The 21,740-nt window shown below is 45.1% G+C and overlaps 1 protein-coding gene across 3 annotated transcripts in view; it reads right to left on the reverse strand.

Annotated features, from left to right (window-relative positions):
• HMCES (5-hydroxymethylcytosine binding, ES cell specific) overlaps positions 1–21,740 on the reverse strand; it is a 749,892-nt gene that overhangs the window by 637,875 nt on the left and 90,277 nt on the right. For all 3 annotated transcript variants that reach the window (XM_044078418.1, XM_044078419.1, XM_044078420.1), the window contains exon 2: positions 6,119–6,358. In XM_044078418.1, the coding sequence (XP_043934353.1) occupies positions 6,119–6,304 (186 nt within the window). In that variant the 5' untranslated portion in view covers positions 6,305–6,358. The remainder of the gene's footprint in view (positions 1–6,118; positions 6,359–21,740) is intronic.

Here is a 21,740-nt window from a genome sequence, read left to right on the forward strand (position 1 = left end):
ATAGTGAAGCACACACAGATACCTACACACAAACTGCAAAAAAGTTCAGATCCCTGACACACAAAACGCAAAAATAAAGTTCAGGTCCCTGATGCCAGCGACAACTAGAACACTAGCTAGCTATGGAAAAAAATAACTATATTTAACCTTAACACCCCCCCCCCCCCAGGAAAGAGTACGCACACTAAGGAATGAGAAAAAAACTAGTCACCTAACTTACCTACCTAACACAAGCAGACAAAGAGAAAGAGGCAGCACACACTTTCTAAAAGTTAACTAAGTGAAAAAGAAGCAAAATCCTAACTACAAAGAGGGAGAAACAAATTTCACTCAATAACAAGAAAGAAAACAGGAATAGCACATAAAAATTAAGAGAACGGCACTTAACACTTGTAATTTTGATGACAGGCTTAATTTTCCGTCAGACTGGAATGGCGGCAAATGAGATCTGATGGTCTAGGGGATTATGGATAAAGGGAGGAGCTTGAGGCTTGGATCTGAAGTGTAGAGGAAAGCGGCCGTATCAGATCCAACGGTCGGATCCTAGACCAGTAGTGAGGAAGAATGAAAAGGACAACATCAGATGTATAATGGCAAGGCCATGTATATATCAATTTTGCTACATTTGCTGAATTATATTTGATGCAATACATCTTGAATTCTGTATTATACTAAACAGCTTCTAATATATTAAATGCAAAATAAAATGACATACATCCATTAGTACAAGAAATATGCTTCATGCAATAATTCCAATTACTTATATTAGCCATGTAATGCAATATTTGGAAAGCATGCACTTAGCAGAATCACTTTTCATTGAAACACAGCTCGTTAAAAGCAACTCACCAAAATCAGATCTTCACTGAATTTGAAAGCTAAAGCACATTATACCAATGTGATGGCATTTTTGCTGGGGGCAAGGCATTACCCCATGACTTAAATATTACAATCTAGCAGTTGCAGAACACTTGGATAGAGTGACAACTTAGGGGTAATTGGAATTTCTCTCTTTTCAAAAGTTTAGTGATACATTAGATGAAACAGTTAAAATGGAAAGGTAACGATAGAAATCCCCACACATTAAGGATGTATAACAGCTGAACCCCCATACAAAATTATTATCTCCAAATTCTGCTTAATTCTGTATTTAACAGAAACAGAATAAGACAGAAATGGGGAATTTGTCCAGGAAGGCAAACAAGGATAGGTCATGCTCCAGTGGACAGGGAAAACGGAAGGCATGTACTGTCACAGCAATCACTAGTGGAGAAGAAGTTAGGCTCAGTTCTGGAAACTTAGTACAATAAAGTTCTTGAAGCATGCTTGCATGCACTCCCCATGATTAAAATCTGTCTAGCCACCCTCCACCACAAAAAAATCAAAGCTGATAAAAAGTGGTGTGACAAATGAAGGGTCCAGGGCAGGACCACTGAAAACAGACACCTATCTTGAGATCTCATACAAATAGTGAAACTATATCACCCTAAGGAACCAGCAGCAATTCAGGACAGCAGAGTTATACCCCATCTCCACAACAGGGAAGCTGCAAATGAGCTTATAACCACTTTGAATGAGCCCAAACATTACACAGAGTGGGAGACTTGCTCTACAGCAGAGAGCTTTGATTCACTTCAAAGACTGTTAGACAGGATTATCACCTAACTGTGAAACTACTGATGTCCTAAAGTCTGAATATACTGAGGTGAAACTCTCTAAAAACAACAGTACAAGACCTAAGGAAAGGAATCATGATGGCTATCAAAATAGATGGCTTTGAATTAGATCTGGCCTTGTATTCCCTTACGTCAGTCCTTTATGAATCAAGATAGGTTCCTCGAGATGGTTAATCTTTTTGTCCATTCTTTCAAGTGCTGCGCCTAACCTTGGCTAACACCAAATTTCATCACTGAAAGATGGCACATGTTTAGAAAGGCCTTAAGTTTTAAATAGAAATGGACATGTGCAGCTGCATCAAAACAGTAAGTTATGTACTCACCATAACGGTAGATTTATGTAGTCCATCTCGCCTCACATTCTTCACCTGTGGGTTCAGAGCCGAATATCGGCTCTGACTCAGCCTATTTACTAGCTCGAAAGTCTTTGATTGGCTGGGCTAAGATGGTATCCTACAATACACTGCTCCACATCCCCAGATCTAGTTTGCTGCCAACAGAAGTACAGGATGCCTCACCCAAACGCACACACATCCTCAACAAAGAGGTTCAGCAAAATAACCAAAGGGACTCAGCAATACAAGAAGGACATGGTGATCCTCCAAATCCTCCAGGCCTGGGGGACAGTGGGGCGGTAATGAAGAATGTGAGGCGAGATGGACTACATACATCTAACGTTATGGTGAGTACATAACTTACCGATGTCATGTAGTCCTATCTCGCCTACATTCTTCACCTGTGGGACAACGTCCCTAGCACCTACTTCCTGGGTGGCTCAATGGAAAATACTCCTGAGCACTGTGGAGCCAAAAGATGATCTGCCCTGGACACAACGTCTGGGATCCTTTTGACAGGAGGGGGTGCGGAGTAGAATGGGATGGTGTAACCTCCGGCGATTATCCCCAATACCCATCGGTCCTGGGTGATGTTGACGCAGGCTTCCGGATACTGGGAAATTCGACCCCCGACTGGCTCTGGAGAAGCACAGTCGGGCACACCCTCAGGAATGAGAGTATGGGGAACCACGAAAGGAATCGCGGTCCCCAGAATTGCGGGGGCCCCCTCTGCCTCTGGGGCGATGTCTCCCTGAATACGACCCCCCCTCCCCTGCCATGGGAGGGGGTCTCACCTTGTGCGGCAGGAAAAGGCCTTTGTGATTTCTTGAACCACATCTTTCCCCCTCGCTGAGCCTTGGGGTAAGGTCTCGACGGGAGGGAAAAACAGACCCCTACGGCAGACAAGGTCTTTCCCTCTTGCTCGCACCTGGTGAGGGTGTCTTTCACTTTGGTCTCAAACAAGGAGAAACCATCAAATGGGGCATCAGTGAAGGAAGACTTAAAGGCCTCCGCAAAGTGACACGGGCGTAGCCAGGCTTGCCTCCTGAGGGCCACCCCTGAGCTAGCTGCCCTACTCGCTCCCTCGGCTACGTATGAAATAAGTTGCATGGACGAGTCAGCGATGGAGTTGAGGGTAGAGAGCTGAGCGCTGACAGTCTGGGCCTCCGCCTCAGGTACATTACCCGCTAGTGTATATCTTAACTCCTTAAGGAGATCTCTCTGGAGCCGCGTGAAATGAGACAAATAATTCAGCGACCGCAAGGTAAAGGTAGCTGACGACAGGGTACGCTTCCCGTACCGGTCCATAGTCTTAGACTCCTTGTTAGGAGGATGGACCGAAGAGGAAGACTCAGCAACTTCCTTCTGGGTGGCTGCCGCCACCACCATAGCATCTACCGGGACTCCCTTTGTCAAAAATTATTTTCCTTGGGGAGCAGACAAAAATTTGTTGGGGCGTCAAGGAACAGGCTCCACCGAGTCAGGACTCTCCCACACCCTTCAACAAATAAGGTTAAGGAGCTCGTCGAAGGGTGGAGACACCCAGGAGATGGAGGGCTGAGCGCCAAAAGCCTTAAGGAATACTGACTCCTCCTTGGAGGGGGTTTTGGAGGGCCAGTCTCCTCTTTGTTTCAGGATCTCCAGTATATTGGAGAACGAAACATCCACAGAGGAAGACTTGGGGGACCCCTCCGATTCCTCGAGGTCAGTATCGGAAGTGAGTGACTTGTCCTGGGAGTATATGTACTTCCTCTTGCACATTTTCTTTCTGGGGGGGTTCCTCAGGCATGGGCTCTGAGGGCCCCTCAGAAAGAAGGGGACCGCTCGTGGGAATATCCTTAGGCCCTGGCACTCTGCTATCCAAAGATAGGTGGGCGTCAGAAGCTCTCACCGGTGTTGGGGGGGGGTAGAACTGACCACGAGAGAAGTAGCTGACCTAGCCAGAGTGCTCCGCATAGCCTCGAAGGCGGGACCTCCCGAATCGGAGGACCAACCTCCCTCCAAGGCCATGACCGGGACTGATGTCCCCGGAGCAGAGGCACTGAGACGGAGGCTCAGAACCGAAGGGTGTTCCGAGGCATCCTCCTCGGGCCCAACCGAGGAGACCCGAGTCTCGAACCCTGTGGACGGAGCCAACAAGGTCGGAGCCAACGCGGGCACTGATAAGCCCCGCTGGGGGATCGGAGCCGACACTGGAACGTCTCTCAGAGCGGAGCTTACCGGCTCCGACGACAAGGATGCGCTTGGAGGAGGAATAGCAGAAATAACCTTAGGAGCCAGCTCCGGAGCCGACTGGGTAGGAGCCGAGAAAAGTTTGGCCAACACCGATGACTGTAGGAGCCTCTGCACCACCTTATCTACATCCAAATCCGAAAGCCTGGAGGACTTGAAGGAGATGGATGGAGACCTAGACCTCCTATCTGGAGAACACTGCCTCAAACTTGGCGACCGGCTCCGAATTGGTTCCAGTACGATCGGAGCGGAAGCCGACTCACTAGACACAGCTACCTCCTGCGGCCCCGATAACGGTGGAGCCGAGGAAGCAGACTCGATAATCGTGATTTTGGAAGGTGGCTCCGAAGCAACAGATGGAGCCGGAGACCTTTTCTTGGATTTCGAGGATTTAGACTTAGACTGGGAGCTGGGAGCTGAACCTAAATCCTCCTCAAAAGACGGTTTAAGCAGTCCCTTTAGGATTAATTTGTTTTTCCTCTCTTGGAGCACGCGAGGACTAAAGGCGTGGCAGAAACTGCATGACTCCTGAAGGTGGATGTCTCCAAGACAGTAAACACAGACCGAATGTCCATCTGTGATGGACATCTTACAAGAACACTTCGTACACTTTTTAAAGCCCGAGGGCTTATGCTCTTTCTGCTCCTTAGACATTCTAAGGCCACAACCGTAGCAGCCGCTATTGACAAAGGGCAGGAAACTGCTCACACAGAAACTGCAAGTCCACACAAGCACAACAAACAAAGCAGGCAATGGGGAGAACCTCTAACTAAAACGGTTCTCTTCTTAACAAAATGACAACACACCAAATGACAGTCAGACAAACACCACAACGGAGGACTAGATCCTCTAACTGAAACAGGTCTAGCCCGCGGGAAGTTAGGGATACCACAACACAGGAAAAAACACTCACAACTCACAAGACACTAACGCAGCAACGATAGCTAACAAAAGGCTCTATAGGCTAATAACAATCAGCAAAATTTTCACAGGAAAAGAGGTTTGATCAATACTTAGCCACAGCCAAGTCGAGACCACGTCCGAGCTCTACAAGTGGCAAACGAGATCTGGGGATGTAGAGCAGTGTATTATGGGATACCATCTTAGCCCAGCCAATCAAAGACTTTTGAGCTAGCAAATAGGCCGGAGTCAGAATGTAGGCGAGATAGGACTACATGACATCATTGGTTATTCACATAGTTATGAAACATCACAGGAAAGGCCTAGAGCAATAAAAAAGGCAGTATTAGTCATAATGCTAAAACAGTATCAGTTTTTCACAGGTACACTTTTTCAGCACCATCACTAGTGCTTACTGTGAAATGACTAAGTTTAAAAGGGTAGTACACATGTTAGAAAAGAACAGGGTACTTTGACAAAAATTACACCCATACTATATGGGGATACTGGCATGGGACTGAGAAGGAACTGCTCTCACAAACGCCAGTGCTGAGGAAAGTTTATTGCCAGAAGGCACTGAATCCAAGAGTATTAGTAAAAGCGAGTGGAACAAGAATAAACTTAAAAGACAATTACTAGTTTATGCCTAAGTCACTGCAGCTGGGATATTAAGACAGAAGGTAGTTTCATGAGTCAGGAGGTGAGTTTGATATGCACTTGTCCCTAGTGACTCTGGCCACTAATATTCTAAGGGGGAAAAAAGGAAGTCCTAAACAATGAAAAACCTGTTCACAGGCTCACATTATACGATGCTCCATTATCTACATACCACAACAGTTTAGACTGGTAACTGCAGGAGCCAGTGTTGCTTATATTCGGGATGTTATATGAAGGGGGTTGATGGGGACACCTACACAGGAGATAACATAGCATACATATGTTCAAGTCATCACAATACACTAGATACTCTATTACCTTTTGAAAATGTCTGAGTGACACAAGAACAGGGTTATTTGTCTGCGGACTCTTGTTATATGAAGGCTTGTATTTATCCTGGTCTCCATCCTTCCAGTCTGGCTCCTTCCACTTGCCATGATTTTGATATTTACAGGCTCTTTTGATCTCGTCGGGTGCAAGGGTGCAAGCTGTCCTTCCACACATTATGAGCTAGTATGGCTTTGAATTCTCTAAGAGAAGTGGAGTACTGTTCCAGGACTAAATTGTAAAAAGAAGGAATAAATAAGTCAGAATACGATCTCACTGCTTCACAGAATATCTGTATCACATGTTTATCCAGAAAGTTATAATCTAATCTACAGCATACCACTGTCCAAAACATCAAAAAATTATAATCTACAGCATACCACTGTCCAAAACATCAAAAAATTCTCCTGGAAGCTGTACAAATATCTTAACCAACAAATAGAAAGAACCTAAATATATTTCATGTGCAACTGGAGTTTCAAATATGTGCAAATATCACAAGAAAATACAGAGCAAACCATGAATTCAGCAATGATCCCATTCAGAAGTAGAAAGCAAACACCTGAAGAAATTCCTGAAGAAGTTGAAATTATAATGAAGTGTAAGGCACAGTGGCCAGAGCTCAGCACTGCTCTTCACACTGCTTTTCTCTCCAGTATTGTTCCAAGATGGGATGCCTTCTGTAGACAATCAAAGACCACTCTGTGTCCGTGTGGTTTTTAACAGGTGCTCTTTTTACCCACATCCCTGACACACTGCACACAAACTAGTCGTTCTTCAAACTACATACAGTTGTGTGGGTCATGTCGTATGACAGCGACAGTCTGTGCATCCAGCAACAGATAGATTAATATCCAAAATTACCGTTTCCCTACCTTGTATTCACGGACTAAAATAAATAAAGATTACATTATAAAAAGTGTACCATACTGTGTCCACTGCATGTAATACATACAAACAAAAGCTATATACTTAAAATTAGATCTTAATGATCTACTTCAGTCCACTTCAGCACTGCAGTGCACCTGGTAGCAGTCACTGAGCACCTAACTCTTCCAGACTCAAAAATCTTCCCTAGTTTACATAATGTCCCACATTTCCCTATCACTCCAGATCATGTTTGTCCTTTTATATGCAGAACGAAGAACCCATAAGACCCTACAGACCTCAGGACCATTCCTCCAGATCATTCCACAAGGGATATTTTTCACTAGGATGGGGGATGGTAGACAATGTATGTTAAAGTGAAAGGACATGTGTATCTTACATGATCCAGTTTATTCACTTCAGCAACAGGACAGAATCCCCATTTTCTTCTTTAGGTGATATCAAGTCAGAAAGCAGAGTACCCTAAAAGGACATAGGTTCATAGGCGTTTACTAGGCTAGTGGCCCTTTACAAGCCTGGCCATGTTAATCCCAGTATCCCAATTTGCTCTTTTCCAGGTAGTTTGCAGAATGAATTTATGAAGAGTGGGTCTATGATGAACACAGGCTACCCCTGTCCATGAGGGGCATTGGTGCCACCCCAGGGATGAATTTGCAGTCCCGCATCCAATTATCTACGTTGTGTGCGAATACGGTCACTGAGTAGCACTGTTTTACATGAATACGGAGTCTGTTCCAGGGAAGCAGCATTCTCTGGGAGACATACCGGTCTCTCCAGCATGATCTGTTAATGTCACAAGCTAGGCTGAGATCCCAAGAGCAACTGACTCTTGAGACATTTGACTTGCGGATGTGTAACATTTCCATTAGGGCAGGGCTGAAGATTGCCCTATAGGCCAGGCACAAGTCACCTCTCAGCAGCCCATAAAATACAGACTAAAGGGTCAGGGCTTTCAGCCTGTCCAAGTAGGTCATGGTTTGGAGTCCTGTACTTTCTTGGGAAACCTCTGAGGTCTCGCCAGCTGCTGCAGGTGTCTGGTGAGTACATGCAAAAGGGTGCATTATACTGTATTAGTTGCCTGATGAGGGTAGAGTACAGTGGAGTTATAACATTCCTTGACCTGCAGGCTATGCCCCTTGCTTATGAGGTGCACTATGTAGAAGGCCCGTGTTCCCAAGTCCTGCACCACTAGGTTGGAAATCAGAGGGCTGCTGTCAATATTGTAATTTGTAGGGAATTCCATTTTGCAAAAGGGAATAATAATGCATTTTTTGCATTAAGTTTTAGACCATGGCTTTGCCACCAATCATTTGTTTGTGTTAGCCCTTCTTGTAATATGTTGACATCATTGGGGGACTCAATGATTGCTCCTAGTCTGCAATCATCAGTGAACTTGGTGAGCCAAAGGCTGTCTGCTTTGGCCTGGACGTCGGAGAAATAGATGCCAAACAGTAAGAGGCCCAGCACAGACCCCAGTGGTACTCCACTGGTGATGGGTCTACTGGTATAGGTGGAGTCAGTGAGCCAACTGGCCACCCATCTAGTAACATAAAGGCTATTCCTATCTGGGAGAGTTTCTCAATGATGCCAGAGTGAGGAATTGTGTCAAAAGCACTGGCAAGGTCGAGATAGGCCGTGTGCACTGTCTTACCTTCGTCCATGGCTTTGGTGCCATTCTCAAAGTCGTCTACCAGGTTTAATAAGTATGATCTACTCTTAATGAAGCCAAACTAGATTGGGTCCAGCTTCTGGAGGTTGCATATGTCCTTGTTGATAAGGTCCATAATAATTATTTTCATGGCCTTGCACATGAGGCTGGTTAGACTTATGGTTCTGTAGTTCCCAGGGTCAGGTGATGTCCCCCCCCCCCTTTGTGCAGGGGATTACTGTTGCTTTTCTCCACTCTTTAGGAATATAGCCAGCTTTTCTCCACTCTTTAGGAATATAGCCAGCTCTCAATCTAGGATTAAAGAGAATGCCAAACAAGTCCGCTAGGTCTTGGTTTAGACTGTTTAGTAAACAACCTGGGATATTATCTGGTCCCACTGAGGCCGTGTTTTTGGCCTTAACGAGCACAGAGATGACCTGCTCTCTAGAGATTACTAGGCAGAGGACTGGTATCAGATATGCTTTGGGATTTGGTATGTGGGGATGGGGGGTGAAATTTCCGCTGAATCTGTCAGCTAGTAGGTTGGTGATGTCTTCCAGTATAGTATGAGTGATCCCATCTACAACCAGTTCAGCACATAGCTGAGCATTCCCTTTGGACGTAGGTGAAGAATACCTTATGATTATCCTCGGCTAGGGATGAGATTTTAGTTTTGCAATTTGCTTTAGAAAACTTTACAAGATTTATAATTTTCCTATTTAGGCTTAGGAGGAAATTCTTCCTCTGCACAGTGACATCCCTTTTGCATTTGATCAACAGTTTTTTTTTTCCTTGTCATATAATCTGTTTATACTTGAAGTCCACCATGGTGGCTTGCTTTTACGGGAAGACTGGTTTTGATCCGGTTAGGTACAGCAGAATTTATGTAGTTGCTTAAGTGTTTGTACAGGGCATTTGCATACACTTCTGCATAATGATCATTGGTGTCTGCGATTCTGGCTGGTATGAACTTTTTATACCATTGCTTAATGTGCTGTAGTTAGCTTTGGTGAATTTTTTTTATATAATTTTTGATCCTGTGAGGGTGTCAGTTACAGCAGTTACTTCAAATGAGACAATTTGTGGTCTGCCCTAACCAGGGAGGGCATCATGCATGGGGAAGTACAGTGCACCCCCCCCCCCATGTTGGCGAGTACTATGCTCAGAACATTAGGGCCACTAGTGGAGGTACAGACTATCTTTTCTAGAGCATTTGTAAAGTCCAGGAACGTTTGGGCGAGCGTGTGTTTCCTCATGTATATCCCCAGTCTATGGAAGGATAGTTGAAATCTCCCATGACTAAGATGTTGGGCTGTATGGTGAGGGATTCTAGTATGTAAATCGAGGTAGGCGGTGTGTTTATCCTGGTTCATGGTGGGGGACCTATAGCTAGCAATGATGTGGTATGGTACTTTGCCGATAGTTAAGTGGACATGGAGTAGATCGAGAGTCATACTGTTTGACCAGTCTTGAAGTGTATTTGTTTTTAATGAAGATTGATATATCACTGCCTTTAGCTCCTTCATGCTCATTTTTAGGTCTGAACATGTGTAAGGCATTGTAGCCTTGCACAGCCAGGGTGCTCTCAGCGGTCTTAAACCATGCCTTGGTAAATGCATAGATGTCATCATCCTCCAAGGTGAGGAGTGCTTCCAGGGAGTGCAGTTTCATGTTTAAACTCCTAGCATTAATCAGCATGACCATGAGTTTGTCTCGATTAGATTTTGTTATGGTGGAAAATTTGCGGTTTTGACATTACCTAAAAAAGGCAGAGGCAAGGGCTTTTGTAAGTATCCAAAATCCTCCCAGGCTGACAGACATTAGATCCCCCTGGACTGACATCAGAAGCTGAGCCGATTGTTGAAGTCAATCATTTTTTGTTTATATTGTGGCATCATCCTGGGTGAGGGTAGGATACTACTTACGGCTAGGGACATACCTGTCTGGGGCACATAATCAGAGAGTTCCATCATACCTCTCTTCATATAGTCCAGAGAGGTACATCTCAAGTCATTCATGCAAACACAGACTACGACAGAGTCATAACAGTACTTGTTGTTGACTTGACTTGACTTGAGTGCATGTGTGATTTGTTGGATTCTGCCACCTGACAGGCAGCTGATGGACCTTCTTGTCCACTCTGGTGAAGAGGACATCTGTCTGTCTCACTATGGTGTCACCCATGACCAAGACATTTGATGTGTTTTGCCTTAGGGGCTTATTTGTTGAGACACGGATGTGTTGATATGTGTAGTGATTTCTTTATGCTTAGTGGTGAATGTGGGTGGTGTGCATTTGGAGGTTTCTGTTCTTTTGGTAGGCTTTCAGTGAGTACTTCTGTGTATGTGGGTTTATGTGTCATGACCTTATTTTGTGTGAGAGGTGAGGTTTGCATGAGAGGTGAAACTTGTGTGCCGACAACCTGTTTGATTTCTAGTTTGTTTTTACATGAGAGAATTGACTAATTCCACAGGGTATTTGCATCTCTCACATATCTGCAGTGGTGCAGCGGTAGCGTTGTTGCCTCACAGCAAGAGGTTCTCCCGTTCGATTCTCAGCTAGTGTGCGGGGAGTGCCTTCTGTGTGGAGTCTGCATGTCCTCCCCGCAGGTAGAGTGGCGTTCCGAAAGACATGCGTGAATGGGCGTGCCTTCGTTGAAGGTTGGGCGTCGAGCTGGCAACTCGGCACCGTGCAAATCTACTGCCAATCATTAGCAGACCGGAGTTCTGCTGTGGCGACCCCTAACCGGGAAAAGTCGAAAGACAACAACATTGGCATCTCTCACATAGGGTGTTAGGTTTGCTGTAGGAGTAAAAGGTTGTTAGTATACATGAAGCAATTGCTACACTGCTTCAAGATGCTCATATCAATCAAGCTGGCAGGAGAAATGATGGGAAACTGCTTGTCCATTGTAGCAGGATTTTTCTGAATGTGTTACTTGGAAAAGAAGTGAGCTAGTTGCACTTGGTCACAAACAGCAAAAATGAAGCAGCAATTTATTTAAATACAGTTACAGTGCAGTGCTGGCTTAAAATATACTTATTTTTCAGGGGTTTCTTTTCAGTGGATGCCTTGGATTTCAGTGCAGATGCATTCCAGGCCTCTGGCTAAAGTTGCCAAACATTGAGCAGCTCCAGTAAACCAAATGCAAATGTGAGGCATCTATACAGACATATTTTAACAGTTTTAACACAAACTACCAGTGGGAAAGCCCCAGACTAAGCCTTTCTCCAACAATCTCCAACTCAAATGTGTCCTGAGCTACACACTTCTGCCACAGGGGTGCAGGGAGGCCCTCTTAATGTAATATGGCTAGTTTAAGAGCACAGTGATACCAAACAGTCAAGATTCAGCAGGTCTGAATCTAGCCTATGCTATGTAAGGTAAGAAAACAATTTATAGATGCGAAGGAGTAAGGGAGAGTCATGTAAAGGTCAAAGTGAGAGTGTTTATTAGTACATTATTAGATGACCTGCAGTGTACCACCTCCTGCACAAACTGGCAGCTCTTCGAGCAGCTGTGAACAGTGGGAGACTATGGAGAGCATTTCCTACAGAGGATTTTAAAAAACTGGAGAGATTTGCTTGTATGCAAGCATGGGGAACCACATTTTTTTATACGAACAGGATGAAAGACTTTATTCAAACCCTCAGGCTAATAAGATAAAAACACGGTAAGCTATTGCCCAGCATTTCCCACCTTGGATGGGTTGAATTTAGCTCTCTGCCTCACCAAACTGCAAAACAACCTTTCCAAAATAAAAGAAATTGACTTTGAGCTCAAGTGCAGCAGCAGATGCTTTACAACAGAAGTAAGAATTCCTGCAATATCAGGAATCCTTGGAAATAAGTTCAGTAACCCTGAGAAATGTTCACAACACACAAAAACTTTGCAAAACTTAGAAAAATATTGGCAGACTCACTCGGAACAGCTTTTGCAGTATCATAGGACCTTGAGAATTACAGCCATCTTGCAGTGTCTTATAAATGAGTGCAGAGAAGCCCATGTTACCGCCATACAGATGTTTTCAATAAAGGAATGCACTAAAAATAAAATGAGGAGGTAGCTATGGCTCATGCATTTGATATGTTTTTGCTGTATTTTGCATAACAAGGGGTAATAATCCAAAAGTCACCTAGACAAGGTAACCTTGACACTTTCTGGTTTGCTTTTCCTACAGCAAAAAAGACAAAAAGTGGATCATTTCTTCTGATATCTTTAATTATGCAAAGATAAAGTCTTAGTTGACAGCGTACATCAAGGCAGTGGAAAATATTCCCCTTTGTCATATCACTGAAGGATGAAAACTGGGAGGGTAATAGATGGGTTAATTTTTTGTGACAACTTTAGATAATAAGGTAGGGCTAGTGCACAAACATGATCTTTATGAAAATTTATACACAGGGGTTTGGAAAAAAATGGAAGTTTTAGGGATCTTTTAGCTGATGTAGTTACTAATACAAAAATAGTTTTTCCAAGTCAAGAATTTGGCATCGGTTTTGGCTGCTGGTTCAAACAAAGGCAGCAGCAGTTTCTTCAGCATGACATTTGGGTCCCAAGGAGGCGCAGGTTCTCCAAGAGGTGGTCTCCCTATAAAGGCACCTCTTAGGAAGACCTGGCAGACTTTTAAGGTGAACAGATAATAATGAAAACAGTGATGGAAATTTGAAAAGCCACTAAATGTATGTTGACGTAGGACGACTTGAACCTTAATTAACAATGCTGGGCAAAGCTGTAGAACCACCAGAACCGGGTTAAAAAATGATGGAGTCCCTGGCTAGTCACCCATAAAAAATGTTGTCCGTTTATTTATGCAAACTGTCCTGGTGGCGGATTTCAGAACAGTTGTTAGGCTCTGGACCACCCTGAGAGAATCAGCAAGGTCCTTGGACATTAACAGAATTCGAGAAACAATGGGTTAGTCTGAGAGACTGAAGGACTGGGTGAGATCTGCTAAATGGCTAGGATAAAAGATTTTTGTAAGGTCTGATGAGAAGGTTTATTCAGAAGAGGAGGCCATAAAAGGAGGAACCACACCTGTCTGGGCCAGTACAACCATACAAGAATGAAAGAAAGAATGAGTGAATAAACATTTTATTCATAGGTAGGTACTAGGCTATGGCCCAAGGGCCTATGTAAGCCTAGCCAACAAGGTTCCCTGGCTTACGCCACCCAAGAAAGTTATTTTCCTGTGCCACTGTCGAGCAGAGACAGAGAAGTGATTTCTATTTTCTATTTTGTATTTTCTATTTCCCATCCACTCATCAAGATTTTTCTTGAAGCGTGCTAATGAAGAACTTTGCTTGACATAGATGGGTAGTCTGTTCCAGAGTATGGGAAGTCTCTGAGACAGGAATCTATCCCTCCAGCATGTCCTGTTTATTGTGGTGACAAGGTTTATGTCCCTAGAGAGTGTAGCTCTGAGGGACTGGGATTTCTTTAGGTGTAGCATGTCCAACAGCTCTGGGTCTGACATAGCTTTATATGTTAGGCAGAGATCACCTTAGGAGTAGGCGATATGCTACGGAGTAAAGCTGGAGTTTTTTGAGATGGTCAGTGTAGGGCATTTGTTTTAGGCCAGTAATCCTCTTTATGAGGTACTTCTGTGGCCTTTCCAGCTGCTGAAGATGTCTTGTGAGGTACATTCCAAAAGGAGCATTGTACTCTCATAATGGGTCTAATGAGTGCCGAGTAGAGGGGAACAATGACCTCTTTTTTCCTGGATGAGAACCCTTTCTTGATGAGGTGTGCCACGTAGAAGGACTTCCTGACTACTGTGGCGATGTGACTATCAAAGGAGAGACTACTGTCCACCTCGGTCCCAAGGTCTCTTTATCACACATTCGGTGTTAAGTAGATTGCTGCCTATGTGGTAGTTCATAGGTACATAGTTTTTACCAAAGGAGATGACACTGCACATTTTGGCATTGAGCTTGAGGGCATGCCTCTGACACCAGGCATCTGTCTCAGTGAGGCCCTTCTGTAGGATGTCCACATCATTTGGGGACTTTACTACGGCTCCTAGTTTGCAGTCATCTGCGAACTTCATTAGCCAGAGGCCTTCTGTGTTAGCCTGTACTTCAGAGAAGTAGATACCAAACAAGAGAGGTCCCAGGACTGAACCCTGTGGTACTTCACTTGTCAATGGTTTGAGGTCAGATTTGGAGTCTGCAACTTTTACAGTGTGGGCTCTGTCAGTGAGCCAGTTGGCAACCCATCTTGTGACGTAGGAATTTATACCTAGTTTAGTGAGTTTAGCTATAATTCCAGAATGGGGGATGGTGTCGAAAGCCTTGACGAGGTCAAGATAGGCTGTGTGAACCACCTTACCCTCATCTACGGCTTTGGTGACTGCCTCAAAGAAGTCGATCAGGTTCAGGAGACATGATCTGCCTTTCACAAACTCGAACTTGGTGGGATCCAGAGTTTGGAAGTTACCAATGACTTTGTTTATGAGTTCCATGATGATATGTTCCATGGCCTTGCAGACCAGGCTCGTCAGGCTAATAAGGCGATAGTTCCGGGATCAGTGGTGGCTCCCCCTTTGTGGAGTGGGATAACTGCTGCTGTGCGACATTCAGTGGGCACAAAGCCTGATGCGAGGCTATTATTGGACATGGTGCTTAGGTGGGGAGCCAGTTTGGTCTGAAGTTCGTGTAAAACGCAGCCTGGGATGCTGTCCGGTCCCATGGATGCTGTATTTTTGGCTTTAGAGAGTGCAGCTTTTACCTGCGTAGTTGTGATTACAGGGACACTGCATTCTTCCTGTACAGGTATGGGCCCTTTAAGGGGTGAGGGGGGGATAAATTTAGCACTGAACCTATCTGCCAGGATGTTGGCAATATAATTTGGTTCAGTAATTTTCGTGCCGTTGTGCTGTAACTCAGAGCAGATCTGGGTGTTGCCATTGAGATTCTTGACATAGCTATAGAATGCATTGTGGTTGTCCTTAGAATTAGTGGCGATTTTGTTTTCGTAGCTAGTTTTGGAGGATCTTATAAGGGATCTCAGCTTCTTACTGAGGCTGACTAGGGAGCTCCTCCACTCATGGGATTTTACTCTCTTTTGCAACAGTTTTTTCCTTCTGTTGTACAGTTTGTTTATGGCAGGGAACCACCAGATTGGCTTCCTTTTTTTGGAGGATAGCGTCTTGGTTCTGTTTGGGATAGCACGATCCATGCACTCGTGTAAGTGCTTATAGAGTGCATTTGTGTAGGATTCAGCAGTTGTAACTGTATTGTCCATCTGCATGGGTGTCATGACGTTCACCACTTCTGTCTTAAGAAGCATGAAGTTGGCTTTGGAGACATTTTTTACCGTGGTTTCCTTAATGGGGGGGGTGGGGGCGGGATGTGGCTATCATGGGTGATCAGCTTATGGTCGGATCGGACCAATGAGGAGTTGACTTCAGGTGTGGAACACCGGTCACTCATGTTGGTAATGACTAGGTCTAGGATACTGTTGCCCCTGGTGGGGGTGTGGATAAGTTGATCCAGAGCATTGGATTTTATGAATTTCAGAAAGCATTGAGCTAAGGAGTTGGTACACGAGTAGTTTTCCCAGTTAATGGTGGGGTAGTTGAAGTCGCCCATTATTAGGGTGCTTGATTGAACCCTAATATTTTCCAGTACATCAAGAAAAGAGGAGTGGGAATCCTGGGGCATGGTGGGGGATCTGTAGCAAGCTACAATTTGGATTGCAGTTTTGCCCAGAATTAGTTGCACTTGGATAACCTTGAATGCATTATGCTGAGCAACTACCCTGGAGGTGTGGATATCCTTAATGAATATGGACACACCTCCGCCTTTGGTGTTTCGGTCCAGGATACATGGCCGAAAAGTGTGGTATGAGTTATAGCCTGGTAGTGCAGGGGTGCTCTCTGCAGCCTTGAACCAGATCTCAGTCACTGCACAGATATCGATGTTCTCCATTTTAAGGAGTGCCTCGAGTGAGTGCATTTTGAGATTTAGACTTCTAGCATTGAGTAGCATTACCCTCAGTTTTTGCTTGCCTGTTCCGGTTATGGTTTGTTCGACTGTCTGTTAACCAGGGTAGGGCATGGATCACATATTGACCAAGCTTTGTCTCAGCTCAAGGTACAACTTACAGAAACAATAGCAACAGATGTTAGACCACAATCTTTAAAAAATTACAACATTCAGAAAAAAGCTTATCCAAGAAGTGTAGAAGTAAGACTATAAAACAAATAGTACCATGTAATGTAATTGACAGCTGGTCATACATAAAATGGAGGCAGATATTTACTGATAGTACTATTTACATATTAGAATAGTTTCAGGTTTGGAGAAAGTACTTTAGAGGGAGGTAGCAGAGGCAGGTAGAGGATATGTCAGTTTTGGTTAAGTGATATGTCCCCTTCGGAAGCACTTGCAAGTGCTTTGTTTTAACAGAATTTGCTTGAATGAGGGTCGGAATTTGGAGTAAGTGGAAATTTCTGTCATGTTGGGTGGAAGAGGACAGCAGTTTTGACAGTTTTTGGGTGCAAGCACTTATCCGAGCAGTGGAGCTTTGTAGCAGGTGTTTTGAAGTAACATGTCTGAGCTGGCATGGCTCCCGGGATTATACGTTTGGGTAGAGACAATAATTCTCATGTCTTGGTTGAAAAGTCTGTAGCGGAGAGAACTTAGTAGGAGAGTAGCTTTGGCTGACATGGAGAGACATTTAGCCTTGGAAACTGTGATGCAATGATGCTTTGATAGGTAAAAAAGGAACCAAATAAGTTTGAAAGTCCAACACAAGAGGTGGTTATTTTAGTTCTTAATGCTTTTTTGTGCAGGTGAAATTTATGTGACTGACTTAACCAGATGCCACAACATCTGAAATGGGAGATGGTCTTAATGGGAAGGCTGAACTGCTCTTGAATAAGAAGGGAGTTGGGTCAATTAAGAAGCCTTTTGCTGGTTCCAAAGATCATATATTTTTTGCGGGGGGGGGGGTGGGAGAATAATAAAGTTTTATCTGTTTGTGAGCCAGTTGCAGACTTCAAGCAGTAGTGTTAAGCTTGGAACTTGATCTGTAGATAACCATGCTGTCAGCATACCGAATGAGTTGTAGAAGTGGATGGTCGAGTGGTAGCTTGTTAACAAATATGAAGAATAGGAGTGGAGCGAGTGTTGATCCCATCCCCTAACCATATTCAAACATAATTTGGACCAATTAATGGTGTTAGGTCAGATATCATTTAAATGTACAAAAATACAGTATTCTCTTTGTATATGTTGGATGGGAGATAGGAAATTCACCTCGAGGATCATGTCAGTCGACCTGCTAGACAGGGGGGTCCAGGGAAGTAAAAAAGAAGTTATGTTCTTACCATAACGTTCCATGTGATTTGTTCATCTCGCCTTTGTTCTTACACAAGGGTTCGGAGCCGATCCTCGGCTCCGAGTCGGCCGCATCACAAGCTCTGCATCTAAGAGAAGCTCGAGGCACAGGCTACATCCCATGATCCTCCGCTGCTACCCCTCAAATCTAGTTTGCAAGAACCCAGAACACACTACTAACCACTGCGTCTAACGCTCACGCAATCACACAATTGAAACTGAAAAATATAAGAACTAAATACAGATAGGTGTACAGCTACTATGCAACCTACTGAATAGTAGGTAGTGTAGATAACCTAGAGAATACCAAACCAGACACTAGTCGTACCCGTTCTTCCAGAACGCGGTGGGGGAAGGAGGGAGAGGATGTAATAACAAAGGCGAGATGAACAATTCACATGGAACGTTATGGTAAGAACATAACTTCTTTATGTGAAATTGTTTGATTTCGCCATTTGTTCTTACACACGGGTAGCGTCCCTAGCTCTGTTACCCTGGGTGACTCACGGAAGAACATTCCTGAGTACAGTGGAACCAAAGGATGCCCTGTCCTTGGAGGTCCTGTCCACTTTGTAGTGGGTGACAAACGTATGAGGCTTTGCCCACGTCGCCGCTGCACAAATAGTATCCAACGGTAGGCGAGCGGCATGGGCTAGAGAAGTAGAAACGGCCCTAATAGAATGAGCCTTAGGCTTGAATGGGAGTGGCTGTTTTGAAGCTGAATAGACAACATTTATGCAGTCCGAAAGCCATTTGGATAATGTGTGTTCTGTTACTGCCATGCCCTTCTTGTTATCTGCAAATGAAACAAACAGCTGATCCGATTTCCTGTAATCCTTTGTTCTGTCCAGATAAAATCTCAGCTGCCTATGTACATCCAACTTGTGCAGCATGTATTCCAACTTGTTTGAATGGTTTTTGAAAAATGTGGGAAGTTCTATAGATTGGTTAATATTAAGCACAGAACATACCTTCGGGAGGAATGACGGATTTGTATGCAAGGAGACTCTGTCTGGATGGAAAACCATGTATGGTGGCCTAACAGACAAGGCCTGTAGCTCTGATATTCTCCGAGCTGAAGTAACAGCAATAAGAAAGAGAGTCTTCCATGACAAACACTTAAGTGAGCACGTTGAAGCTGGTTCGAAGGGTGGTAGCATAAGTTGAGAACATCAAATTCAAGTTCCATGGAAAAAACAGATCCCAAATGGGTGGACGGAGATGAAAAGTATCCTTCATGAAAGCTCTACAAAGCCTGTGGGACATAACTGTAAAGCCCCCTTCATCTACATGAAAGTTCGATATGGCCGCTAACTGTATCATAGAAGTAGAGGCCCCTTCGTGAAAAAGCGTAGATAAAAATTCCAAGATTTTGTGTATCAGGGCCACCAAGGGATCTATACCTTGCCCTGATGCCCAATATGCAAAACGTTTCCATTTGCTCCTGTATAGTTTCCTGGTGGAGGCTTTGTCGGAAGAAACTAGAATGTGCTGTACTGCTGGAGACAAAAAATTCGACCTGGCTAAATTGGGAAGCTGTCAGTTTGAGGGACTGAAAGGATGGGTGAGGAACTCCCGACAAGTGAGTCAATTGGTCTGGCACTGGGTCCAGAATCCATGGTTCCTCCATCTGGTGGGCTCGAAGGAAGGGAAACCAGATCTGTCGAGGCCATAATGGTGCTATTAGGATGATCGTCCTTTCCAGATTCCTGGCTTTCTGTAGAAATGTCGGCATCAACGGGACAAGAGGAAATGCATACAGGAGACCCGGGGGCCAATCGTGCACCAGTGTGTCCCTGGGGGCACCCCCCGGAGGGGGAAGTAGGGCAAAGTAGCTTCTACATTTGGCATTTAAGGGGGATGCAAAAAGGTCGCAGCAAGGCTGGCCCCAACTGCAGAAAATCCTTTCCGCCACTAGACTGTTGAGGGACCACTCGTGTGGCAACAGGATGGCTCTGCTCAACCTGTCCGCAATGACGTTGGATGACCCCGGGATGTGCGTTGCTATCAGAAAACGACCTGTGGACGCAGCCCATTGCCAAATTCCCAGGGCCTCTCTGCGTAATGGATAAGATCTGGTTCCACCTTGTTTGTTTATGTACCAGACCACTGACATATTGTCTGTCTGAACTGCTACTGTTCCTAGAGGTAGAGATCCGTGAAAGTGTTGCAATGCTAGGAACACTGCTCTCAACTCCAGGACACTGATGTGCAGATTGTACTCTATCTTGGACCATTCTCCTTGGACCGTTCTCCCCTGAAAAAGCCCCCCACCCCCACCCCATCAGGGAAGCGTCCATGGTTATTGTGGCTGTAGGGCTGGGTAGTACAAACGGGCGACCCATCGTCAGATCTTGGCTGTTCAGCCACCATCGAAGATCCCGTTTGCAAGACTCCATGATCGAGATGTCGTGTGACAAAGGAAGTTGTTGGAACGACCACTGTGCGAAGAGCAGCCACTGGAGGATCCTCATGTGCATCCTGCCCAGGGGAACTGCAATAAGGGTAGCTGCCATCATGCCTAGAACTTTCAGCACTTGCGCAGCAGAAGCTTTCTTGTTCCGAAGAAGAATAGCGACCTGATCCCTGAGGGCTGACACACTTGTCTGGGGAAGCTTGATCAGCGCTGTGGTAGTATCTAACTCCGCCCCTATGAATGAGATATGCTGTGAGGGCGATAAGGCAGATTTTTCGAAGTTGACTGAGATTCCTAAACGGGAACAGAGGGTGATTGTGTAGTCCCTGGTTTGTACAAGACGATGCTTGGTGGTGGCGGTGAGGAGCCAGTCGTCCAGATATGGAAACACCCGGAATCCTAGCCACCTCAGGCGAGACGCCACTACTGCCATGCATTTGGTGAATACCCTGGGGTCTGGGATGAGACCAAAGGGCAGAGCTCGATATTGGAAATGACTGGCTCCCAGCCGGAAGCGCAGGTGATCTCTGGATGCTCTGGCCATTTTGATGTGGTAGTAAGCGTCCCTGAGATCTATAGAGCACATCCAATCGTCCTTCTGCAGGAAGGGAAGGATCGACTGTAGCGTGACCATCCGGAATTTTTCCTTCCTTACAAAGGTGTTGAGTTTGCTGAGGTCCAATATGGGCCTCCAGTCCCTGTCTTCTTTGGAACTAAAAAGAACCTTGAGTAAGTTCCGGATCCTATCTGGTCCACCGGGACTGGTTGGATGACTCTTTTTACGAGCAGCTTTCTTATTTCTATGGCTGCTTGATCTCGCAGATTGGGTGGAACATCTGGAAATCTCTTTTGATCGGGGGGAATGGCTATAAATGGGATGTTGTATCCTCTGGTTACTACGCTTTTTACCCAGAAATCCGAAGTGAGATTTAGCCAGGCCTCTGGGTATAAAGCTAAGCGACCCCCGACTGCCTCCAGAGCATGGCAGTCGGGCCTCCCCTCAGGAGTGCTGGAAGGGCTTCCCAGGAACGCTATCCCTGTCGCCCTGGTTCAGCAGACCCCCTCTGCTGCCTGGGCGGCGTCTTCCATTTCTCCCTCCTCCTCTGCCTCTGGAGGGGGCATCACTCTGTGTGGACTGGAAAGATCCCAGAGTCTAACAGAACCACATTTTTCTGCCTCTTTGCCCTTTGGGGTACAGTCTGGTCGGGGCGGAAAAACGGACCCCTACAGCAGACAGGGTCTTACCTTCTTGCTCACACCGAGTGAGAGTCTCCTTTACTTTGGGTCCAAACAGGGTGGCACCATCAAAAGGGGCAT

The sequence above is a fragment of the Protopterus annectens genome, chromosome 7.part0 (genome assembly GCF_019279795.1).
Source record: "Protopterus annectens isolate FY-2018-M chromosome 7.part0, PAN1.0, whole genome shotgun sequence".
In the NCBI taxonomy this organism is placed as follows: domain Eukaryota; kingdom Metazoa; phylum Chordata; order Ceratodontiformes; family Protopteridae; genus Protopterus; species Protopterus annectens.